The sequence below is a fragment of the Erpetoichthys calabaricus genome, chromosome 7 (genome assembly GCF_900747795.2).
Source record: "Erpetoichthys calabaricus chromosome 7, fErpCal1.3, whole genome shotgun sequence".
NCBI classification, from domain to species: Eukaryota; Metazoa; Chordata; class Cladistia; order Polypteriformes; family Polypteridae; genus Erpetoichthys; species Erpetoichthys calabaricus.
The window spans coordinates 9,992,905-10,018,594 of record NC_041400.2 but is presented as its reverse complement, the minus strand read 5'-3'; the positions used below and the strand labels follow the sequence as shown (position 1 = coordinate 10,018,594).

The 25,690-nt window shown below is 42.6% G+C and overlaps 2 protein-coding genes across 3 annotated transcripts in view; one reads left to right on the top strand and one right to left on the bottom strand.

Moving 5' to 3' along the window:
* Positions 1-3,853, bottom strand: part of gpat3 (glycerol-3-phosphate acyltransferase 3) — a 74,180-nt gene extending 70,327 nt beyond the window's left edge. The window contains exon 1 of the mRNA XM_051929848.1: positions 3,717-3,853. The gene's annotated coding sequence lies outside the window, so the exon portion shown is untranslated. The remainder of the gene's footprint in view (positions 1-3,716) is intronic.
* The window catches only part of abraxas1 (abraxas 1, BRCA1 A complex subunit), a 34,515-nt gene continuing 11,818 nt past the window's right edge, over positions 2,994-25,690 (top strand). The window contains exons 1-5 of one of the 2 annotated variants that reach the window (XM_051929812.1): positions 2,994-3,220; positions 14,021-14,111; positions 17,476-17,512; positions 23,126-23,192; positions 25,223-25,416. In XM_051929812.1, the coding sequence (XP_051785772.1) occupies positions 3,179-3,220; positions 14,021-14,111; positions 17,476-17,512; positions 23,126-23,192; positions 25,223-25,416 (431 nt within the window). In that variant the 5' untranslated portion in view covers positions 2,994-3,178. Of the gene's footprint in view, positions 3,221-8,183; positions 8,347-14,020; positions 14,112-17,475; positions 17,513-23,125; positions 23,193-25,222; positions 25,417-25,690 lie in introns of those variants that run through there. The other variant, XM_028805034.2, reaches the window with a different exon arrangement.

Genomic DNA, 25,690 nt, shown 5'->3' with positions numbered 1-25,690 from the left:
AATAAATTTAATAATAATTTATGTAGCTCTTTTCTCGTTACTCAGACTGCTTTACATAGTGTGTGGTGAGCCACTTCAACCACCACTAATGTGAGGCATCCACCTGGAAGAAGTGACGGCAGCCATTTTTGTGCCAATATGCTCACCAAACATTAACTGTTAGGTGGTGAAATTTTGAGAGAGAGAATCAATTAGAGACATGGGAGGATTAGGGGGCCAGAATGACCAGGCCATGGAGGGCTATCTAGCCTGAACATTGGGGTATGCCCTGCTCTTTAGAAGGGATGCCCAGGGATCTTTTATGACCACAAAGAGTCAGGCCCTCGATTTTTTTTATCTCGTCTGAAGAACGACACCATTTTTACAGCACAGTGTCCCCATCACTGCCACATTCGGACCACAGGGTTAGCGCCCCCTGCTGGCCTCACCAACAACTCTTCCAGTAGCAACCCAAGCTTCTCCCAGGTGGTCTCCAATCTAAGTACTGGCCGGGCCTGCCCATGCTTAGCTTCAGGTGGATGACCTGCTTTGAAGTGCACGTGCTTTGATGAATAAACATTTTATTAGGTAAAAAAGTAGGTTTTTAATGGGAATATATTTTAGTACTTTTACAGTCATAGTGCTGGAGGTGGCAGAGTTAAAGATGCTAAGATTTGCATTGGGTGTGATGAGGATGGACAGGATTAGAAATGAGGACATTAGAGGGTCAGCTTAAGTGGGACGGTTTGGAGACAAAGTCAGAGAGGTGAGATGGTGTTGGTTTGGACATGTGCAGAGGAGAGATGCTGGGTATACTGGGAGAAGGGTGCTAAGGATAGAGCTGTCAGGTAAGAGGAGAAGAGGAAGGCCTAAGAGAAGGTTTAGGGATGTGGTGAGAGAGGACATGCAGGTGATGGGGGTGACAGAACAAGAGGCAGAGGACAGAAAGATATGGAAGAAGATGATCTGGTGTGGCAACCGCTAACGGTAGCAACCAAAAGAAGAAGACGACTAGTAAGTCTACAGAATTTCATTTTGTTAATATTATTAATATTATTGATTATATCCTGCCTGAAGAAGGGGCCTGAATTGCCTTGAAAGCTTGCATATTGTAATCTTTTTAGTTAGCCAATAAAAGGTGTCACTTTGCTTGACTTTTCACATTTTGTTAATATAAAATGAACAGGTAACTGCGGTTTACAGTTAAATGATAAAAATTCCAAAGTTAACACTTTAATAAAGAAGAGCTTTGTGTAAAAGCTTTATAAAGATATAAAGAATGAGGGGAAAAAGGGGAAAAAAAAAAATCAGAATCGGTATCCCAATTAGCCAATCCAGTAACTGGATATCCATGATTGATATCAGCCCTAATAAAACCTGATTGGAGCATCCCTAGTGCAGCATTAATGGACCCTTTGCCAAGCCCAGACCCTGCCATTATCCCTCCTCTTCCACCAACACTTACAGTTGGCACTATGCATTCCAGAAGGTAGCGTTCTCCTGGCATCTGCCAAAACCCAGATTCGTCCATCAGACTGCCAGTTAGTGAAGTGGGATTCTTCCGCTGCAGAGTCCAATGGCGGCATGATTTGCACCACTCTAGCTGGCGCTTGGTATGGCACATAGTGATCTTGGGCTTGTGCGTTTCCCAAACACTTCCAATAATACCCACTAGAGGGGGATATCACTATCAAACCCCAGCTAGTAATATGTTCAAGCACTGACTCTTTATAAAAGATTTATTCATCACATAAAAGCATTCCATTCACAACCAACACAAAAGGCAAAATGGATTTGCCTGTAAAAAGAAGGCAATCTGAAGGGGGTTCCATTCCAAAAGTAAAAGCAAAACACAGAGCAGGTCAGAAAAAAATTAAAAAGGGGCATAAAGAATTTACAAAAGCACAAAAATTCACCAACTTCCACAGTGCATTCTCAATGAACCATCAGGAACTGCGGAAGACCCTCTGTACTAAAACTTAAGTCCTTTTGCAGCCAGGGAAAGTAGACGGGTGGCTGCCCCAAACCTTTGTTGTGTGTCCAGCCATTTATTTCATAGCCGCTACACATTACAGGGGCTATATAACAGACAGACATGAAAGGTACTCTACAAGTAGATGGATATGAAAGGCGCCATATAAGAGACAGATAGGCATGGAGGTGCCACGTAACAGATAGACAGAAATATTAAAAACATTAAATAACAGACAAATAATTTGAAAGAGCCGTCACTTCATCACTGAACTGTACAAACACTGACAAACTCTACCTACATGTTCATCTGTCCATCTTAGTGTCACATGGGAGCTGGAGACTATCCCAGCATGCATCATAAGTTTTATAGATGCACACATACAGTGAATATACAGTATAGGGAGGTCCAGATCTAATTATTCAACTTTTAATGCAATGCAGGAAAACAATACAAGACAAAAGAATTGTTCGAAATATCTTGTAATAAACGAAAATGGACTTACATTGCATTAATTCACTGATTTTCCATGTAATGTCTCACTTGTCCTCCATTCAGTTGTGAATTCTCTATGTAATAAACTTTTATAAGTTATAGCGTAATGAAAATTGCATAATTAGATCTGGACCACCCTGTATATGTACACACAAATAGTGTGTGTGTGCATTTTATACATACATACTACTGTCAAAAGTCTGGACACACCCACAAATGTTCATGTTTTTCATATAAATGGATACCTTCTTTTTAATTAAGATACCATCCACCCATTTTCCAACCCGCTGAATCCAAACACAGGGTCACGGGGGTCTGCTGGAGCCAATCCCAGCCAACACAGGGCACAAGGCAGGATAATTGAGATACCATTTAATTGATTTAAAAATACAGCGAAGGCGTTACTGAATAAAATGTATTATTATTATTAGTGTTTCTAAGGGTAATCACTGCTTAAGTGACTGATTTGGAACATTTTATTCACATTTGAGCACCAAGCCCCATTTTCAGCAGCCAGTCCTTCAGTGTACTCGTTCAGCTCGTAGCCCCTCGCGCTCCTGGCTGTGTGAGGTCCCCACGTTCTCCCCTTGCTCAGATATTGGACAGCTTACGGATTTTGCGCCGGGTACTCCGTTTTTCCTCCTTCGCCCACCCACAACATAAGGACTGTAAAAAGTTAAAGTGATTGTCTGGCGTCCCGTCCAGAATTCCTGCGTCGCCCCTGATGCCGTCATGATGAGCTCCGGCTCATTGCTCCCGAGTTGTGTTAGGCAGGTGGGTAAACTTTATGGATTTAGTGAGCGTCTTTCGAGAAGGCGAAAAGAAAGCCGCAAATTAAGCGCGCAGCAGGTAAGCCAGCGGGATTCGATTGCGCCTGGCATTACGAAATATGGGGCCGCCACGTTTGTTACGAAAAGATTCGTTGAGTCTCCAACATGTCGGAAACTTAAAGAGAAAAAAAATCCTGTAATAGCGTGACTGGACTGTCTAAGGCACCGGTTAAAAATCGAAAATCTCAGCAGTACCCTGGAATCCGTAGCAAGAAAGAAAACAACAAGCCGCCACACCCCTTTCAGACTTACCTTAACTGCATGTCACACAAAGTTGACCCACAAAAGCTTTCCTAATCTTTGACTGTCATTTTGCTCGTTCTGACAGAGCCGCACTACGACTAAAAACACACAAATTCTCTTGCAGGCATTCAGTCCGTATGTTCATTTCCAGGAAAGGGCAATAAAAATGCACTAAATTAGCATGTCGGACAACTGACCTGGGCTCCACGGGAGCAAAGCTCCTGCCCGAATCCACACGGGTCTCCCTCGCCGCGGCTCTTGAGCACTTGTGAAGAAGCTTCACTCCTCGTCTCTGTTTGTGGTGACCTCTGCAATCAGAGCAGAGTCCAAAACACTGAAGAAGATAAAAAAAGAAGGGAAACGAAGTTAGGACTGACTCATAAGTTAGCATTGGGCGCCACCTAGCGGAGACTTACAAAAACTCAACCATCGCCTTTTCCTTTACCACGTAAAATGCAAAACGCCGTCGGATATAACGGGGATGAATTGGAAAGACGATCGTGAGCCAGTGGGTAGCACTGCTGCTTCGCAGTTGGGAGACCTGGGGACCTGGGTTCACTTCCCGGGTCCTCCCTGCGTAGAGTTTGCATGTTCTCCCCGTGTCTGCGTGGGTTTCCTCCGGGCGTTCCAGTTTCCTCCCACAGTCCAAAGACATGCAGGTTAGGTGGATTTGCGATTCTAAATTGGCCCTACTGTGTGCTTGGTGTATGTTTGCGTGTGTCCTGCGGTGGGTTGGCACCCTTCCCAGGATTGGTTCCTGCCTTGTGCCCTGTGTTGGCTGCAGGGCCGGATTTTCCTATAGGCTAACTAGGCTTCAGCCTAGGGCCTCAAGATCAAGAGGGGCCTACATTCAAATTGTTAGCAAAATTTTATTATCTCTCATGTAATTTACAAACTTAAAAATGGAAGGTGAAAGGGCCTCATAAGTGGAATAGCCTAGGGCCTCTTTTCATATAAATTCAGCCCTGGTTGGCTGGGTTTGGCTCCAGCAGACCCCCATGACCCTGTGTTCGGATTCAGTGGGTTGGAAAATGGATGGATGGATGGATCGTGAGCCACGACCTCTCGTCCATCATTATTACCTGACCTCACGAATGCCTGAAAGGGCACGATTTCCCAAAAACACACCACAGTCTTGTGGAAAGAAGAGTTGGAGGCTATCATATGATTGCACCTGGATTTGGAATGTGACATCCAACAAGGTCATTTAGGTGTGATGCTCAACTGCCCACTAACATTTTGGCCACATACTGTAAGTTTTACTGTAAAAACCCATCTAAGAGATGCTTAGCAATGCATTCAAAGCCTCGACTTGCTCTCCTGTTGCAGTGTCTGTATCTCATACGGTATGCCAGTTTGATAATTATTAATTGTTGTTGTTTTTTTTTTTTTCTTGCTATTATGGTGGATCATTGTCTGTATCAGGGGTCCCCAGTTCCAGTCCTGGAGGGCCAAAGTGGTTGGAGGTTTTCATTCTAACCCTTTTCTTAATTAGTGGCCTGTTTTTGCTGCTAATGAACTTCTTTGGAATTCATTTTAATTGATTTGGTCTTGAAGACTCAGACCCCCTTAATTGTTTCTTTTTTCTTAATTAGCTGCCAAACAATAATGAGCTACAAAATGAGCCAAAACATGAGCAGCAAACTGTGACCATCGTACAATATCTGAAAATAAAGAAAGATGAAGGTCTCAGGAATGTTGATCTGCTCAGGTCCACAAAAACATTTTAACGGTGCTCTTAGAAAAGAGAAAATCAACAATTTCGGAAATGTCTGCTATTACACATTGAGAGCTGCAACAAGCCATGGAGTTAAAGAACGGGTTTAATTAACGGCAAGACTCTGCACCTTATTAAGCAACTAGTTGGAGTATGAAGCCCTGACTTAGGTGGTCTTCTGTTGGCTCCCTCGCTTCAAATTTAATTTCTGTTTGGGTGTCATTTAAGGCTGTGGTGGGTTGGTACCCTGCCCGGGATAGGTTCCTGCCTTGTGCCCTGTGTTGGCTGGGATTGGCTCCAGCAGATGTGTTCGGATTCAACGGGTTGGAAAATGGATGGATGGATGGATGTCATTTAAGGAACGGAATGAAGTAATTCAGAGGAACAAATCTTAATAAAGCACATCAATTAAAATTAATTCAGAAGAAGTTAATTAGCAGCAGACACGGGTCACTAATTAAGAAAATGGTTAGAATTTAAACCTGCGGCCCTCCAGGACCGGAGCTGGGGACTCCTGGTCTATATCAGGGGTCCCCAACTGAAAGAAATGTAACCAATGTCATCTGAAATTTAATAAGTTGCCTTTGATAAATCCACCAACCGAATAATTCAATGCAAGTTATTGCATTTTTCATTATTTTAAATACTGCGGTAGGTTGGCACCCTGCCCAGGATTGTTTCCTGCCTTGTGCCCTGTGTTGGCTGGGATTGGCTCCAGCAGACCCCCGTGACCCTGTGTTCGGATTCAGCGGGTTGGAAAATGGATGGATGGATGGATGGATTATTTTAAATAATAATGTGTGAATGTCCCCTTGGGATTAATAAAGTATCTATCAATCTATCTATCTAATTACTTCAAGCTTAAGTGTATGTTTTATGGACCAGGGGTTCCTAACCTAGTCCTTGGGGGCTTCTAAAACTGTCCAGGGTTTGGCTTTCTCCCAGCAAAACTGTACCAGGAAATCAATAATGGTGGGCCCTATAGGATGCTTGGGTGCACAATTTGATGGGGCCTATTTCTATAATCCATCCATCCATCCATCCATTATCCAACCCGCTATATCCTAACTACAGGGTCACAGGGGTCTGCTGGAGCCAATCCCAGCCACCGCAGGGTGCAAGGCAGGAAACAAACCCTGGGCAGGGCGCCAGCCCACCTCAGGGCACACACACACCCACACACCAAGCACACACTAGGGCCAATTTAGAATCACCAATCCACCTAACCTGCATGTCTTTGGACTGTGGGAGGAAATCAGAGCACCCGGAGGAAACCCACGCAGACACGAGAAGCGAACCCAGGTCTCCTAACTGTGAGGCAGCACCGCTACCCACTGTGTCACTGTGCTGCCCCTATTTCTATAATAATAATAATAATAATAATTCTTTAAATTTATATAGCGCTTTTCTCACTACTCAAAATGCTTTAGTGAGTGGGGATCCACTTCAGCTACCACTAATGTGTAGCATCCACCTGGTTGATGTGACAGCAGCCATTTTTTGCACCAGTACACTCACCACACAATAGCTGTTTAAGTGGTGAGAGAGGCCATGGTGGGCAATTTTGCCTGGAAATCGGGATACACCCTGCTCTTTATGAAGGATGCCCAGGGATCTTTTATCACCACAGAGAGTCAGGACCTCGGTTTTATGTCTCATCCAAAGGACGGTGCCATTTTTACAGCCCAGTGTCCCCGTCACTGAATTGGAGTATTGGGATCCACATCCACAGTGGCTGTAGGTTTTCATTCTAACCATCTTCTTCATTAGTGACCAGTTTTTGCTGCTAATTAATTTATTTTGCCTTAATTTTAATTAACTTCACTTGGGCCCCTTTGTTGTTTCATGTTCCTTAATTAGCAGCCAAATAATAGTGAGACACAAAACAAGCCGCCACATAAGCAGGTCACCTGTGCCCGTCACACAATATCTGAAATTAAAGAAAGGTCTCAGTAAGGTTGATCTCTCAGGTCACCAAAACATTTTAACGGTGTTCTTAGAAAAAACAGAAAACCAACAGTTTTGGAAATGTCTGCTGTGGCAGAATGAGAGCAGCAACAAGCCATGGAATTAAATAAAGGGCTTAATTAACAGCAAGAATCAGCATCTCATTAAGAAAGTGATTGGAGTGAAATTGGTTAGAGTTTGAAGCCCCAATTTAGCTGGTCATCTGTTGGCTCGTTTCACGTCTCATTTCTGTGTGGCTATCATTTAATGAAGAAAGGAATCAATTCAGAGCACTGAATCCTTAAAAACAGGGCTATTAAAATGAAGGGGAAAAGAATTTAATTAGCAGTGAAAACTGGTTACTGATTAGGACAAGGGTGAAAATGAAAACCTGCGGCCCTCCAGGCCCAGAGTTCAACACTCCTGCCATATAGGCTTGCTACTTGTTGTTTTCAAGTAGCAAGCTCATTCTTCTGAATCCAATGTCAATTCTTGGTTCTGATATCGCACTCATAAAGAAAATAGGAATTCTGTATGCACTAACAGCTGCTAGACTCTTCACCTTGGTCAATTCCGGCTATATTCTGACATTACTATTGAATAAAATAACTGTTTTGTGTTAAAGATTATAATATTGTTAATACTAAGTTTAAACAAATTATCATTAAAATATTTTAGTGTGAAAACAACAAAAAAACTGTAACTGACAGCTGGAAGAAAACTTTTGTGAAAAAATGCTACATGTTAGAGAAAAATGGCTTTTGAATTCAGTGTCCAAAAATAAAATAATTTTTTCAATGCATACCTGCGTTATCTGAAAATGAAATTTCTTTTGCAACCCATGAAGATTTAGTAATAGAGAACCATCAGATTTTACCCTGCCTAATAGTGCGAGTGCGCACAACTTTGACTGGCGTGCAAACTAAGTGGACACTCGCAGCACCGCCCACCTACGTTGCCGCAGTGACGTAGCAGCCTGCAGCCCGTCTACAAGGAGGACGCATGCACGGAAGCGGCGTGGCATTATGGGTAATGGGAAGTGGCTGCCGTGCTGAGGCGGAAAGAAAACAACAAACATGGAGAATCTGAATGTGACAGTCCATGTCTCGGGTTACGTGCTGGGCTCACTAGCCTTTCACCACCTCAATCATGATTCGGATGTGGTGAGTATCCCCAGGAGGACCTGGCCGTGAAGTAATCTAGTGTTTGTGGCGAGTATTTTACAGGAGTTTGGGAAGCTGCGTGATCCGGGTGTGAATTTTCGTAGGATATGTGACTTATAAAACAAATAAGAAAAGGCAAGAAACATATTAATGAAAATATTTTCTGCCAGCACGTGACATTTACATTTTAAATTAAAGACTGGTTTAGTTTCCCTTCGTAGCTATCTCACGGTAAAAACTGAAACCAGTAGGCAGTCAGTCTAGTTTAGTTGCAAAGGCTCTGAACTTTAAACCACCCATAATTTCCTGATCCAACTGTAGCATCTAACTCACTATGTGACATCGAGCAAGTCACTTAACCTCGCTTTGCTTTAGTTAAAAAGTAAATATACAGATGTCGGCAATTGTGTTACACCTTTTTAGGCGTAAAATTTCTTGTGATGGTGGGTCAGAAGTTTAAAGGTATCCGATTCAGACACTGCAGGCTTTCAGGAAAAACAACTGTGTGAATACTCGTCTTTTGTCAGAAGGAGATAAAAATGGGACAAGGGTTCCAAAACAAACTTGATTGTTTTATATAGACAGATACATTGATCTTTATTTTTCAGGGGTTATATAGACAGATAAATAGATCTTTATTTGTTAGGGGGAATATGGCTTTTACAGAAGCCCAACAAATAAATACATATACGAACGTATGTTACCGTCAATGGGTCAAATTCGGCATTGTGAAGAACGCCTAGGACGTCAAAGTATGAAATGATTAAAATTTCAAAACATTTCCTAGGCATTCTATGCAATGCCAAAAGGCAAACCGGCAAGTCGTTCTGTATTGTGTGCAATGCCTAGGGAAAGTATCAAAGTAGCACGGACATTTCACGCTTTGCCCGAAAACGTCACGCATTCTATAGAATATCTGCTTTTTCACACAATAACCGCAGTACACACGCACTCTATGGTCTGAACAAGCATCAGAATGAATAAAATTTAAAAAAAGAGAGAAAACTTCTTACTTTGCATACCCAGTTTGGCATTATATAGACGGGTTCAAAAAGGAGCCCCCATAGCATTTCATGACACACTTCTTCTGAAAAATTCCCTGGCTTAAAGTCCTCGATAAGTCAAAGAGAGGATGGACAGCATTTATATAGTGCCTTCCGGTACTTGTGTACTAAACGGATGGCAGTTCCTACCCCTTCTAGTGTTGGGCTCCGTGGGGGAGGCGCCCCGGTTGCTTAATTTTTGGAGTTTAAATTATTATAATGGCCTACCCCAACCACAATTACTAACCTTAAAGTTCGTGGGGGTGGAGCATTGTTGCCTATAGGTCCCTAATGTCAATGTCCCCGATTTGCGTCACGATAATAGAAAAGGGTACTAGCCGACTGTTTAGTACACAAGCACCTGCCTTTCTTTAGTGAACTCCGTATAGGTACTTGTACTATAAAAGTTTACTTTTTTAAAAGTTGTAATAGAAAGGATTACATGACTTGCTAAGGGTCACTCAGTGAAGGATTGAACTGATAGCCTTGTTGAATAGCCATAACCATTATGCTACACAACCTTCTTTTTTGCTTTGCGCCCTCCCTCACCACAACCTATTGTCAGCTTGAAAGCTTTAGATTTGTCGGAAATTTCGATCTCCAGTTTTCAACGGATCTCATCCCCTGATATGAAAAACATCGATATCTCAATGATGGGTGGGCGTGTGTCTGTCTGTCTGTGTGTGTATGTATGTGTGTCACAGTTTCTTGAGGACGGACGGCGTAGAGCTAAAATGGCTGGATGGAAAAATAACAGACTCTAAACTTAAGCCTGTTATGAGCTGACGAGGTGCTGATTAATTTTTGAGCCAAATCGTGCAGGAGAAAGAGGCACTCGAGAGGAACCCTCAAATACTGTAATTCTGCAATGAATTATGAATTCTTCTCGTCAGTTGCTATCGTAATGGCCTATTTTATGATCAGAAAGATCAGCATCAGAGTGGTAAATAATTACTGCAATGATTGATAGACAGATACTTTATTAATCCCCAAGGGGAAATTCACATACTCCAGCAGCAGCAGCAGCATACTGATAAAAACAATATTAATTAAAGAGTGATAACAACACAGTGCAAGATGGAGAGTGCGAGTGTGGAATGTTACTGTTTACCTCCCACCCCCGGTGGAATTGAATAGTCGCATAGTGTGGGGGAGGAAAGATCTCCTCAGTCTGTCAGTGGAGCAGGATGGTGACAGCAGTCTGTCGCTGAAGCTGCTCCTCTGTCTGGAGATGATCCTGTTCAGTGGATGCAGTAGATCCTCCATGATTGACAGGAGTCTGCTCAGCGCCCGTCGCTCTGCCACAGATGTCAAACTGTTCAGCTCTGTGCCTACAATAGAGCCTGCCTTCCTCACCAGTTTGTCCAGGCGTGAGGCGTCTTTCTTCTTAATGCTGCCTCCCCAGCACACCACCGCGTAGAAGAGGGCGCTCACCACAACCGTTTGATAGAATATCTGTGGCATCTTATTGCAGATGTTGAAGGACACCAGCCTTCTAAGGAAGTATAGTCGGCTCTGTCCTCTCTTGCACAGAGCATCAGTATTGGCAGTCCAGTCCAGTTTATCATCCAGCTGCACTCCCAGGTATTTAGAAGTCTGTACCCTCTAGAGAATAATTTGGGTAACTTGACTCCGAGGGTGCAAATCCTCACGTTGAAATTTTTTATTTTTTTTTTAAAGAACACAATGAGGTCAGATTAGTGTTGTACTAGTCATCGTTTATAACAACAACTTCTTTTTCTTTTTCCAAAGTAGAAGGCACATCCCTTGATAGATAGATAGATAGATAGATACTTTATTAATCCCAAGGGGAAATTTACATTCTTCAGCAGCAGCATACTGATACAATAAATAATATTAAATTAAAGAATGATAATAATGCAGGTGAAAAACAGACAATAACTATGTAGATGGGACAAACACAGTCACAAACCCCAACTATCAAACTAGATTAGAGAAGCCGTTTAACATAACATGAATATGTTCAGAATGTTTACTTGTAAGCTGCTTCTCAATGTTTTCCGTGGTAGGAGACACATCTACAGATGGGACGAGTACACTGTACTTAGGCTATTTAACATAACTTGATAATATCTTCAGGTTGTCACAGCAAGCCCAAGACAGTGCACAAAGATATACAGAGGAGAACATATGAATTCTACATAGAGTGGCCAAATTTGCCCCCACATACCTCCTGGTGTGAATTTGCAATAAGAAGCAATATGGTGTATTCTTCCATTTAGAACTTTACTTGTTTAGCATCCACGTGTTTTTTTGTGATTATTGGCACATGTGGTACAAGATGTTTATGTTTGCTTTTTCTCCAGTCATATAATTTATTCATTAATTAATGTTCATGAATTGGACTGATATTGCAGGCAACAGTGCCTGCAAAGGTTATTCTTGGGTGTTTACACTGTTACAAGTTATCAAGGTATAAATATATAAATTTATATATTTAAATTATATAAAGTTATTAATATGCTCTATAACTTCTTTTAAAACGTACACATTTTATTTTATATGGCTAGTTTATTTTTAACTTGTACATTTTTTTTTTTTTTTTTAATTATTTTTAGCCTGAGGTGGGCTGGCGCCCTGCCCGGGGTTTGTTACCTGCCTTGCGCCCTGTGTTGGTTGGGATTGGCTCCAGCAGACCCCCGTGCCCCTGTAGTTAGGATATAGCGGGTTGGATAATGGATGGATGGATGGATTACTTTTAGCTTTATTGGATCTAGGCTGAGTGACTTGTTTTTCTCGTCATACACATTTCATTGTAATGTTGACCCTGTGTTAACCTATATATGACAAGTAAACCTAAACCTAATATGTGGTTAGATTGTTTACAATTGGATTATTATCACTGCTTCCCTTTCAATATAAATGGGCAGCAAAGTGATGGAGTGGAATTAGTGTCTGCGTCCCAGATCCTTCCTGCATGATGTTTGGATTGATCTCGGCATGTCTGTATGGGTTTCCTCCGAGTGCTTTGGTGTCTTCCCACAAACCAAAGACATGCAAATTAGTGATGTTAGATTATTAATATTTTTATTTTATTAATTTTCATTGTAATCATTCCATACAAACAGATCAATTTATAACCCAACAAATTTGAAAACAAATCAAACCCCACCCCTGAGAAGGAGAGCTTAGCTAAAGGAAAATTTCTTTAAGCTTTTTAATAAGGCAACATTAGTGATGTTAGATTATGTGTGTGTGTTCACTCTGTGGTGGACCGGCGCTCTACTCGGGAATTGTTCCTGCCTTGCGTCCTATGCTTGCTGGGATGGGCTCCAGCTTCCCAGCAACCCTGGTCAGGATAAAGCAGGTTTATAAAATGGATGGATAAAGTATGTTAACATAGATTCCCATTTTTAACACATGAAAAGTGTGACAGTTAATATTCTAATATAGTATCGGCTGTAGGAAGAGAATGGGTAATCCCAGCTGGGAAGGAGGATGGTTTCTTATCTTGATGAGAGGCCAGAATCAAACAACAGATGGAGTAGCCAATGGGACGGAAAAATAACTTTGTCCCTGGCTGGTATGATATAATGGATGGACCAGAGGAAGCCAAGAGTTGGCAGATGTTCCATCTTTCATATGCCAGATGGCAGTGGTCCTTGCGTGGCAACCCAGTTTGGACACCCACAGGGGTGCTTGGGCGCTGGAGATTGGAAGTGCAACCCTGTTGGTGTCCCTGTGTACCAATAGAGGACACTGTCGGGGGAGGACCTCCCTACTTTCTTTATGGCCCGAAAGTGCTTCCAGGAACACGCGACATGGCACCAGAAGCATTCTCTTAAAAGAGAGCCTGCTGCCTCACATCAAGGAGTTAGGGTTGGGAGGCAGTGGGCAACACTCAGCAGAGGTAGGAAGGAGGAAGAATTGTTTAGTTTTTGTGTAATTGTTGGATTTATTGTGGCTGATTCTGGAAGTGCTTGTGAGAATAAAAATCCTTTATTTTATTCTAATAATTTGGTGTATTGCTGTGTCCCGAGTTTGGGGCTCACTGGCACCCTCCTGTGGTCACACGGCTTACACTAAATGTTTGGTTCCAGTCGCGCCAGAAAGGTGGGAATTTTATGATACTAACAGGCTTAGTTAGGTCAGAAAAAATATGTGTTGATGGTTGATTTCATAATGCCACCTGCAGTTTGATATTATCATTGTTAAGCTTTGTCATCTATTTAAAAAGTAACACAAGTGGCACCAATGCATTTTTTAGGTGCAAGATAGTCAAGGCTGCTTGCAACTTCTAAGCAGAATTATATTTTAGAGTACAAACAGAAGAATTCAAGCTTGACTTTTGGAATAGCACACCCGAGGCTGGTTCTCTGCCAGGATCTTATGTACACACCAATAATCATATTTTAGGTAAGAACAGCAAAGTATCTCGTGCAACTTTAAGGACAAATTCCCAATACAACCGAGAGCAACTTTTAAAAAATAGTTTATTGTGCAGTCAGCCTGACATAAAGTCACAGCCTTGTTTTCCTTCAAACCTGCTTATTACATACCCAGGTTTCTCATATTCCTGATTCTTAACTCATGGAGTTTATTAAATGAATTGACTATGTTAGCTGTGCATTTAAGAAAACACAAATAACTATCTGCTTTCCCGTTTCTAGGAAGGATTTCTTCTTGGTGAAGTTAAAGCAGAAGAGAAAAACAGCATCACAGACTCACAGATAGATGACGTTCAAGTTGAATATACAATAGGTCAGTGCTGCCAATTAAACGGATGTAACTGACACAGATGTAACTGGTAGTTTCCTAACATTAATTCATCATGTGCTACTGTATGTTCACTTCTTAACTCTGTACTGTACTTATACACTATTGTTCTTCCCCTAAATATGTATAATCTGTTGCTTACAAAAGAAATGCATTTGTTACTCTGTTTGCTTAATGAAAGTCCTAAAGCTGATTTGCATGTGGTTAATTATGCACCACGTTTTACATTTATGCATTTTTTCACTATAGTCGGACTCACCTCGACGCACAGCTTGGACTCTAGAACCAATCTCCTTGAGAGGGGCTGGACTCTCTACCACTCTGAAGTTGCCCCCGGTGAGAGGCGCCAACAGGTGTGGGCATACTTATTGCCCCCCAACTTGGAGCCTGTACATTGGGGTTTACCCCGGTGGACAAGAGGGTAGCCTCCCTTCGCCTTCGGGTGGGGGGACGGGTCCTAACTGTTGTTTGTGCGTATGCACTGAACAGCAGTTCGGAGTACCCACCCTTTTTGGAGTCCCTGGAGGGGGTGCTAGAGGGCATACCTTCTGGGGACTCCCTCGTTCTGCTGGGAGACTTTAATGCTCACGTGGGCAATGACAGTGAGACCTGGAAGGGCGTGATTGGGAGGAATGGCCCCCCCAATCTGAACCCGAGCGGTGTTTTGTTATTGGACTTCTGTGCTCGTCACGGATTGTCCATAACGAACACCATGTTCAAGCATAGGGGTGTTCATATGTGCACTTGGCACCAGGACACCCTAGGCCTCAGTTCAATGATCGACTTTGTGGTCGTGTCGTCAGACTTGCGGTCACATGTCTTGGACACTCGGGTGAAGAGAGGGGCGGAGCTATCAACTGATCACCACCTGGTGGTGAGTTGGCTTCGATGGTGGGGGAGGATGCCGGTCAGGCCTGGTAGGCCCAAACGTGTTGTGAGGGTCTGCTGGGAACATCTGGCAGAGCCCCCTGTCAGAAGTAGCTTCAACTCCCACCTCCGGCAGAACTTCGACCACATCCCGATGGAGGTGGGGGACATTGAGTCCGAATGGGCCATGTTCCGTGCCTCTATTGTTGAGGCGGCTGACCGGAGCTGTGGCCGTAAGGTGGTCGGTGACTGTCGTGGCGGCAATCCCCGAACCCGTTGGTGGACACCGGCGGTGAAGGATGCCGTCAAGCTGAAGGAGTCCTACCGGTCCCTTTTGTCCTGTGGGACTCTAGAGGCAGCTAATAGGTACCAGCAGGCCAAGCGGAATGCGGCTTCAGTGGTTGCTGAGGCAAAAACTCGGGCATGGGAGGAGTTGGGGAGGCCATGGAGAACGACTTTCGGACGGCTTCAAGGAGATTCTGGTCCACCGTCCGGCATCTCGGGAGGGGGAAGCAGTGCAGTGTCAACACTGTATATGGTGGGGATGGTGCGCTGCTGACCTTGACTCGGGACGTTGTGGGTCGGTGGGGGGAGTACTTCGAAGACCTCCTCAATCCCACGAACATGCCTTCCAATGTGGAAGCAGAGCCTGGGGACTCAGAGGTGGGCTCCCCCATCTCTGGGACTGAGGTCACCGAGTGGTCAAAAAACTCCTTGGTGGCAGGGCCCCGGGGGTGGATGAGATACGCCCGGAGTTCCTCAAGGCTCTGGATGTTGTAGGACTGTCTTGGTTGACACGCCTCTGCAACATCGCATGGACATCAGGGACAGTGCCTCTGGATTGGCAGACCGGGGTGGTGGTCCCCCTCTTTAAGAAGGGGGATCGGAGGGTGTGTTCCAACTACAGAGGGATCACACTCCTCAGCTTCCCTGGAAAAGTCTATTCAGGGGTCCTGGAGAGGAGGGTCCGTCGGATAGTCGAGCCTCGGATTCAGGAGGAACAGTGTGGTTTTTGTCCTGGTCGCGGAACAGTGGACCAGCTCTACACTCTTAGCAGGGTCCTAGAGGGTGCATGGGAGTTTGCCCAACTAATCTACATGTGTTTTGTGGACTTGGAAAAGGCGTTCAGCTGTGTCCCTCGGGGAATCCTGTGGGGGATACTCCGAGAGTATGGGGTACCGGACCCCCTGATAAGGGCTGTTCGGTCCCTGTACAATCGGTGCCAGAGCTTGGTCCGCATTGCCGGCAGTAAGTCAAACCCGTTTCCAGTGAGAGTTGGACTCCGCCAGGGCTGCCCTTTGTCACCGATTCTGTTCATAACTTTTATGGACAGAATTTCTAGGCGCAGCCAGGGCATTGAGGGGGTCCGGTTTGGTGGACTCAGGATTGGGTCACTGCTTTTTGCAGATGATGTTGTCCTGTTTGCTTCATCAGGCTGTGATCTTCAGCTCTCTCTGGATCGGTTCACAGCTGAGTGTGAAGTGGCTGGGATGAGAATCAGCACCTCCAAATCCGAGACCATGGTCCTCAGCCGGAAAAGGGTGGAGTGCCCTCTCAGGGTTGGTAGCGAGATCCTGCCCCAAGTGGAGGAGTTCAAGTATCTCGGGGTCTTGTTCACGAGTGAGCTAAGAATGGAGCGTGAGATCGACAGGCGGATCGGTGCGGCATCCACAGTAATGCAGGCTCTGCATCGGTCTGTCGTGGTGAAAAAGGAGCTGAGCCGCAAGGCAAAGCTCTCAATTTACCAGTCGATCTATGTTCCTACCCTCACCTATGGTCATGAGCTATGGATAGTGACCGAAAGAACGAGATCGCGAATACAAGCGGCTGAAATGAGTTTCCTCCGCAGGGTGTCTGGGCTCTTCCTTAAAGATAGGGTGAGAAGCTCAGTCATCCGGGAGGGGCTCAGAGTAGAGCCGCTGCTCCTCCGCATCGAGAGGAGTCAGATGAGGTGGCTCGGGCATCTGATCAGGATGCCTCCTGGACGCCTTCCTGGTGAGGTGTTCCGGGCACGTCCAACTGGGAGGAGGCCCCGGGGAAGACCCAGGACACGCTGGAGGGACTATGTCTCTCAGCTGGCCTGGGAACGCCTTGGGATTCTCCCGGAAGAGCTAGAAGAAGTGGCCGGGGAGAGGGAAGTCTGGGCATCTCTGCTCAAGCTGCTGCCCCCGCGACCCGACCTCGGATAAGCGGAAGAGGATGGATGGATGGAATAAGTACTTATTACATTTCCGCCTAGAGAAACACAAGATCTTATTTTCCCTATAACTACATTTATCCATAGCAGTATTAGTAAGACTTTTAATGTGCTTTTAACAGTGGGACATGATTAGTGTGTGCTTTTAGTATTTTTCCCTGTAGAAATTAAAAGCACTTCTACCTTTTATGCTTGAAACATTATATAAACGTAATCCAAAATGTGCAGTGAGCATGTTCAGGGGATGAATACATCTGAGTAATATCATCATGTTCTTATTTTCAGACATTCACAAACACATTCCTTGCCACAAAACTCAAAGGTGAGTGAAGAAATTACATTTATTAAACGTTTGTGACAAACTAAAACTGTTAAGAGAATGAAAAATTGGCATTGCATGTTGCTGAACAGTTTTCTGGTTGTTATGTACATTGACCAGCTAGTTTAAAGCAGTCAATACATGACATCTGCTAAAAGCGGAATCTTTGATCTGCAGTAACGTCTAAGTGGCCGCACAATATGTGACGGTCTTCTTTTGTTCTACAGTAAGGCTTACTTTCACATATTTTACATAGTGGTAAATTATCCATTCTTCTTCTTGTTCTTTCGGCTGCTCCCGTTAGGGGTTGCCACAGCGGATCTTCTTCTTCCATATCTTTCCGTCCTTGTCATCTTGTTCTCTTACACCCATCAGGGGGCTGGGCGGTCTCATGGTCAGGTACCCCTGCAGATTTTTATTTATTTTTTTCTCCAGCCATCTGGAGTTTTTTTTTTTTGTTTTTTTCTGTCCTCCCTGGCCATCAGACCTTACTCTTATTCTATGTTAATTAGTGTTGTCTTATTTTAATTCTTACTGTCTTTTTTTTCTCTTTTTTTCATCATGTAAAGCACTTTGAGCTCCATTATTTGTATGAAAATGTGCTATAGAAATAAATGTTGTTGTATCACCTGCATGTCCTCTCTCACCACATCCAGAAATCTTCTCTTAGGCCTTCCTCTTTTCATCTTCCCTGGCAGCTCTATCCTTAGCATCCTTCTCCCAATATACCCAGCATCTCTCCAAACACATGTCCAAACCAACACAATCTCACCTCTCTGACTTTGTCTCCCAACTTGAGCTGACCCTATAATGTCCTCATTTCTAATCCTGTCCATCCTCGTCACACCCAATGCAGATCTTAGCATCTTTAACTGCCACCTCCAGCTCCGTCTCCTGCTTTCTGGTCAGCGCCACCGTCTCCAGCCCACATAACATAGCAAGTCTCACTACCGTCCTGTAGACCTTCCCTTTCACTCTTGCTGATACCCGTCTGTCACAAATCACTCCTGACACTCTTCACCACCCATTCCACCCTGCCTGCACTCTCTTCTTCACTTCTCTTCCACAATCCCCATTACTCTGTACTGTTGATCCCAAGTATTTAAACTCCTCCACCTCCCTGCATCCTCACCATTCCACTGACCTCTCTCTCATTCATACACATGTATTCTGTCTTGGTGGTCCTACTGACCGTAATTCCTGTCCTCTCCAGGGTCTTCTCAACCTGCTCCCTACTATCGCTACAGATCACAATGTCATCATCAAACATCATAGTCCACGGGGACTCCTGTCTAATCTCGTCTGTCAACGTGTCCATCACCATTATCCATTGATACTATTAATTGCCATGGTTGCTAAATAACCTAGGTATTGTACCCTAGAATACAGTCCTCCATTCTCTATAGTCTTGGGGGTAATTTGTGTCATTTAATGTCATCTACTACTACCAAAAAACAAAATGTTTTTGGCTGCCTTCTTGGCCTCAGACTTTCCTCTTTCATCACCATATACAGTACGTCTTCAGCTGCACATTCATTGTTAATCTCTGTGTCATTCATAGTTAACTGCATACCATTTGTGTAATGTATCCCCAAAGTAAGAGCTACAAATGAACCTGCCATTTAACCATTTTATATTACTGTATTTAACCAATTTATATTACTGTTTGTTTTCACATTAAATCACCCATGTGCCACATGTTTATATTCCATTATGTGTATTTTCATGACGAGAGGCTGCAGTGGCAGAGGTGTATTTGGAACCTCAGATACTTTAAATATCAAATCAGTAAATCAGCCCTTGTCTTGTGTACCATCATTCATAGTACACTACCATAGGGCATTTTACCAAGCAAACAAAAGGTACATTTCAAAATAATTTGCAAACATTAAGTGTTTTGGATTATATGTTACACATATAGGCTAAAGTGTACAAAAAGAAAGAGTAAAAGGATAGTATAGTAAAAATGATGAGCAGTCCAGGAAGGTAGAATGGTAGAATCAGAATTAGTATACAGTGGGACAAAAAAGTATTTAGTCAGCCACCAATTGTGCAAGTTCTCCCACTTAAAAAGATGAGAGAGGCCTGTAATTTTCATCATAGGTATACCTCAACTATGAGAGACAAAATGAGAAAAAAAAAATCTAGAAAATCACACTGTCTGATTTTTAAAGAATTTATTTGCAAATTATGGTGGAAAATAAGTATTTGGTCACCTACAAACAAGCAAGATTTCTGGCTCTCCCAGACCTGTAACTTCTTCTGTAAGAGGCTCCTCTGTCCTCCACTCGTTACCTGTATTAATGGCACCTGTTTGAACTCGTTATCAATATAAAGGACACCTGTCCACAACCTCAAACAGTCACACTCCAAACTCTACTATGGCCAAGACCAAAGAGCTGTCAAAGGACACCAGAAACAAAATTGTAGACCTGCACCAGGCTGGGAAGACTGAATCTGCAATAGGTAAGCAGCTTGGTGTGAAGAAATCAACTGTGGGAGCAATTATTAGAAAATGGAAGACATACAAGACCACTGATAATCTCCCTCGATCTGGGGCTCCACGCAAGATCTCACTCCGTGGGGTCAAAATGATCACAAGAACGGTGAGCAAAAATCCCAGAACCACACATTGGGACCTAGTGAATGAGCTGCAGAGAGCTGGGACCAAAGTAACAAAGGCTACCATCAGTGACACACTACGCCGCCAGGGACTCAAATCCTGCAGTGCCAGATGCGTCCCCCTGCTTAAGCCAGTACATGGTCAGGCCCATCTGAAGTTTGCTAGAGAGCATTTGGATGATCCAGAAGAGGATTGGGAGAATGTCATATGGTCAGATGAAACCAAAATAGAACTTTTTGGTAAAAACTCTACTCGTCGTGTTTGGAGGAGAAAGAACACCATACCTACTGTAAAGCATGGGGGTGGAAACATCATGCTTTCGGGCTGTTTTTCTGCAAAGGGACCAGGATGACTGATCCGTGTAAAGGAAAGAATGAATGGGGCCATGTATCGTCAGATTTTGAGTGAAAGCCTCCTTCCACCAGCAAGGGCATTGAAGATGAAACATGGCTGGGTCTTTCAGCATGACAATGATCACAAACACACCGCCCGGGTAACGAAGGAGTGGCTTTGTAAGAAGCATTTCAAGGTCCTGGAGTGGCCTAGCCAGTGTCCAGATCTCAACCCCATAGAAAATCTTTGGAGGGAGTTGAAAGTCCGTGTTGCCCAGCGACAGCCCCAAAACATCACTGCTCTAGAGGAGATCTGCATGGAGGAATGGGCCAAAATACCAGCAACAGTGTGTGAAAACCTTGTGAAGACTTACAGAAAACGTATAGGGTATATAAAAAAGTATTGAGATGAACTTTTGTTATTGACCAAATACTGTTTTTCCACCATAATTTGCAAATAAATTCTTCAAAAATCAGACAATGTGATTTTCTGGATTTTTTTTTTCTCATTTTGTCTCTCATAGTTGAGGTATACCTATGATGACAATTACAGGCCTCTCTCATCTTTTTAAGTGGGAGACCTTGCACAATTGGTGGCTGACTGAATACTTTTTTGCCCCACTGTACAGTTGGTATGGGAAAAATGGGATAAGAATACAGTTACAGACACGCCGAAAGAAATGTAATAGAGAAGAAAAAAGTGTTTAGGTGAAATAGAAATGTGTTCAGCAATGCAGCAATCACACTTCGGGAGGGAGCCTCCGAGAATTTAAATCATTAAGCTGGATAAGCACTTACAAAGAATTGTAAAATGGGTTTTTGGCATTGTGAGGAGGGCAGCATTAGAAGATCTGAGAGGTTGATAAGATGCAAATAGTGACAATATAAAGTCTGTGGTGTTGAAATGAACAGCTTTTCAATTGGATGGAATGCTCTAGATCAGTGTTTCCCAACCTCGGTCCTGGGGGCACACTGTGGCTGCAGGTTTTTGTTCCAAACAGCTTCTGTTTTTAATTGGACTCTTGAGCTAATTAAGTGGTGTTTTTTCCCCAAGTTTTGTGGGAACAATGTAGAAATTAGAAAGTTAGGTAGAAGTTTGGTAACAAAATAAAATACATATATATTAAAATGTACCAAGCAGTTTTATGGGAATAATGTATTTTTTTTCTTTTTAACAGAATTTTCATTTTGATTTTCATTCTACTTTTCTAGGTGTTCTAATTGTTTAATTAATCCATTATTTACTAATTAGAGGGTCTGATGCTAAAGTACTTGCAGCCGTTTGATTATTCCGTGTTGTGTCTGCTCTGCTCATGTTTAATTGTCATTAATAAGATACAACGAAAGGGGAAAACTGCACAGAAAAAGGGCAAAACAGAATGAAATCAACAAAAGAGACTTCAGCATTTAAATCTATAGCAAAAGCAGAAATAGTTCTAAATGTCTTATAAATGTAAAAATCACGCTGCTGTGCTTTTCTGAATGTCGAATAAAAGAAAAATAATACTAGCTAATTAAATGAGATCAGTGCTATCCGGTGTTGTCACTGATTAGGAGTCTGGTTGGAACAAAAACCTGCAGCCACAGGGGGTCCACAGGACCGAGTTTGGGAAACACTGTTCTAGATTGTGTGAGGAAAATATAGAAGACTTGGGGGAATTCTTTGTTATAAATGGTGGTATTTACACCTTTAGGCAATTTGTAGATTAGAATGTTAGAACAAATTTGATGAGAACAGGCCATTCTGCCCAACGTCAAGTCAAGTTGGGGAGCATGCACTGGTACAGTGCGTTGCCAGCACCCACTACACGTCGAAACAGCTCAGTTGGCAACCCCCCCAGGCAGACACGCAGTCCTGTCCCACCCTCCAGACATGACCCCTCTATCTGCCGCTGCCAGGTGTTACATGGGCAACCCCTTGGCCTGGTCCAGCCACTCGGGTCCTCAACAATGAGGATCTTACGAGCTGGATCACCCTCAGGGAAACGCGCCACATGGCCGTAGTGTCGTAACTGACGCTCCCTCACAATGCAGGTCATGTGCCTCATTCGACCAAAAGATGCGTGTTATTCCTATTCACTTGATGATGGCCTCTACCCATTTGAATAATCCGTAATCCTAGAAAAAAAAGACAGTTATGTTAAAAGAGGTGGCAAATTAAAACCTCAGGAGGTTTGAAGACATTAGCTGATTGATGGAGAGCAAGTGTTCATAGTCAAAAAACAAAACCTTGAGAAGTAGAGAAGGATGACAGAGACTTTTAATTTGATGTGTGATACTTGCTGTATGTTGTTGGCCGACACGGTCAGAAACTTTTGCGATGTTTAGTGTATTCTTATTCCATGCATATATTTCTCCCAGCTCTTTATCTCTGAGAGCCAAGTAGTTCTTAAATAAGAAAGATATTTTTAAAGTATGTGACACGTTTAACACAGAATTACCACACCACCTGGAGTTTATTTGTGACATGTGTAATTAATGTCTTTATTTTTCCCCTTATCATTTGGTATTTACTGCATTAGTTAAAGAAAACTAATTACGTAAAGGAGAAATGACTTAGCTATTTATTTTATAGAATATATAACTTTAATACATATTATGTAGATAGTGATTTTCTTGTTTCTCATGACATGTTGTCTTTTTTTTGGCTCTTTTTCGTAGCTTTTATAATTCTGTCGGGGAAGTGAACCAGAAAGCCTTAAAGATGATTCAGTCCTTTGACAAACAGGTATACCAGACACCAACTTTTAAAAGTATTTTTGTATGTTATACAAGACCATACAAACTGCCTTGCTGAATGGTGAAAAGTCTCATCTTTAGTTTTTGAAACACAAAGTTAATAGGAAGATGATCAGTCATGATGAAGCCCCTGTTGTAAATCCTTTCATTTTTTAAAAAGTAAGAGTGTACATTTATTTGTACTTAGAAACTGCATTTTAAGTACTGCCTTCTTCCACCATGGACAAAATAAATATTTTCTGGTCTAATTAAATTCTTGGCCTGGTTTATGCCAGTGGGCATATTAGAACAATGATACAGAATTATGTATATCCAAAGAACGGTGGCACCATGATCTGCATGCTGACCTCAGATCCCACTTCTGGTCATTGCCCGTGTGGAGTTTGCACTTTCTGTTGTTGTCTGTGAAGATTTTCCTCTCAAATCGCCACAGGTTAGGATAAATGGCAATCCTTGTCTACTTTAATGACCTGGCACCCTTTCCTGTCCAGAGCTGCTAGGTTAGGCTCTGACATCCCCAGCCGCAAGTGCAACACTGAATTGGATCAGGTAGATATATCAGTATGTTAAGTATGTGCAAAAAAAAAAAAAAAAGTTAATGTTCATTTTGAAAAGATTGAGAGGCACTAAATGTTCGCTGCAATCAAAGGAGCTCATCTACATTTTAAATGTTAAGAGGAAAGATACAGCCTATAAGTCTAAGGTACGGTTTTTCCAACAGAAGACTTGATTTTTCTCAGCTTCTTACAATCAAGCAGATCTTTCTAATTTATTTGATTCCGTCATCTTGCACCAGTAATTAGCAGTTCCTTTTCCAAGTTTCTGTATACCTGAGGTTTTCAGGAGATTTTTCACCAAATTATTAAAAGGGAGTAGCTCACATTTCCCTTACATGATGTCACAATGTGGATGCTGAGATGCTTGAGCATGTTGAATACAGTTGTGTTAACGTTGCGGAGTGTGGCTGTAATTATTTAATTATAAAACTTCATATAAAGACATTACCATGAAAATCAGGGAATTGCTGAAAAAGATCAGAGGTAAGCATAGTACTTAGTTAACAGTGCCTATAAAAACAGTATTCACCCTTGGTAACATTTTCACACTTTATTTTTATGCAGCATTAAATCACAGTGGATTTCTTTTTTTTTTTTTTTTATTATACTTGTCAACAACAGAAAAAGACTCTTTAATGTCAAAGTCTAAACCAGTTTTTTGCAATGTGATCTAATTATTTACAAATATAAAACACCAGTTAACGGCGCACTACACAGTAATGTATAGTGAATACACTTGACTTGAGTGTTCCTAGTTTTCATTCTCTTTCTCTGTACGTTTGCCATTCGTTTGCTCAGAGGTTGATGCGCTTGCTGCTCCCTGAGCAGCTCTTCTTTAATCCACCCTAGCAACCCGCTTCTTCTCTTCTTTCGTCGGCATCTTTTCACGTTAAATCTGATTAAGTCGGTGTTTGTGTTGCAATTACTTACTACGTTTTCTTTAATTTCTTAAGTTTGCCTCAAGAATGATTTGAGATATGGAGAGGTAGGGGAAGTGACGGTGAAGGTGGTAGGGAATGAGAACGGCACTCGTACGCATGTGCCGCATAGCCGCCCTGCTGCTGAGGGTTGATTCTACAATAAAATAAAATAAAAAGTAATAAAATCATCATCCCGAAAGCGGACAGTAGAGGTCACGTAGTATAGGTGTACCAAATTTCAGGTCAATAGGTCAAACGGTTTCCGAGCTACAGGTGATTTAAAATCCTGGACAGACAAACAGATAGCCATGGGTAGTGTACTTTATAAGAAAAGAAAATAATTGATGAATAACAATAAAATGTGAAAGCTTCCAGGTGGGGTGAATACTTTTTATAGGCACCAGATATTGTTTAAGCTCTATGAATCCCTTCTACTAGTTATAAATACTGTTTCTTTATGTTTGTTGCACTGTAGAATTCTTGCTCACTGAAATACTTTAGGAGTTGCCATCATTGGGTGTATTTTTGTTTTTGAAACCCAGAAAGTGATTGGATGGTACAGACAAAGACGAAACACAGAACAGGCAATGACTTTCCGGGAGCACGTTGTCCATCGGAGCCTTGAAAAACATCTCTCAAACCAAGAACTGGTATTCTTACTGCTGACCTCGAATGTGTTTTCAGGGAGCAACTCTACACATGTGCTGGGGTACGCAGTATACAAACCCCAGGGGAGGTAAGAGCTAATTATTAGACAGGCCATTTTCAGACCCTTTTTCTCAAAAGACGTAATGGGCTTGCTTGATTCAGTTGTTCATTGCAGTGATGTTTTTTTAAATTTTTTTGCTTGTTTTCCTTTCTTTCATTGTCTTTAAGTGTATGAAATTAATAAGATAGTATTTATTAGGCTGTTATCTCTAGCACTGCTAATCTGTTCTTTACTGTGTTTGACAACCTGAAGTGCTCCAATGCAAAATACATTTGAGGGACACAATTAAATGCTTATATAT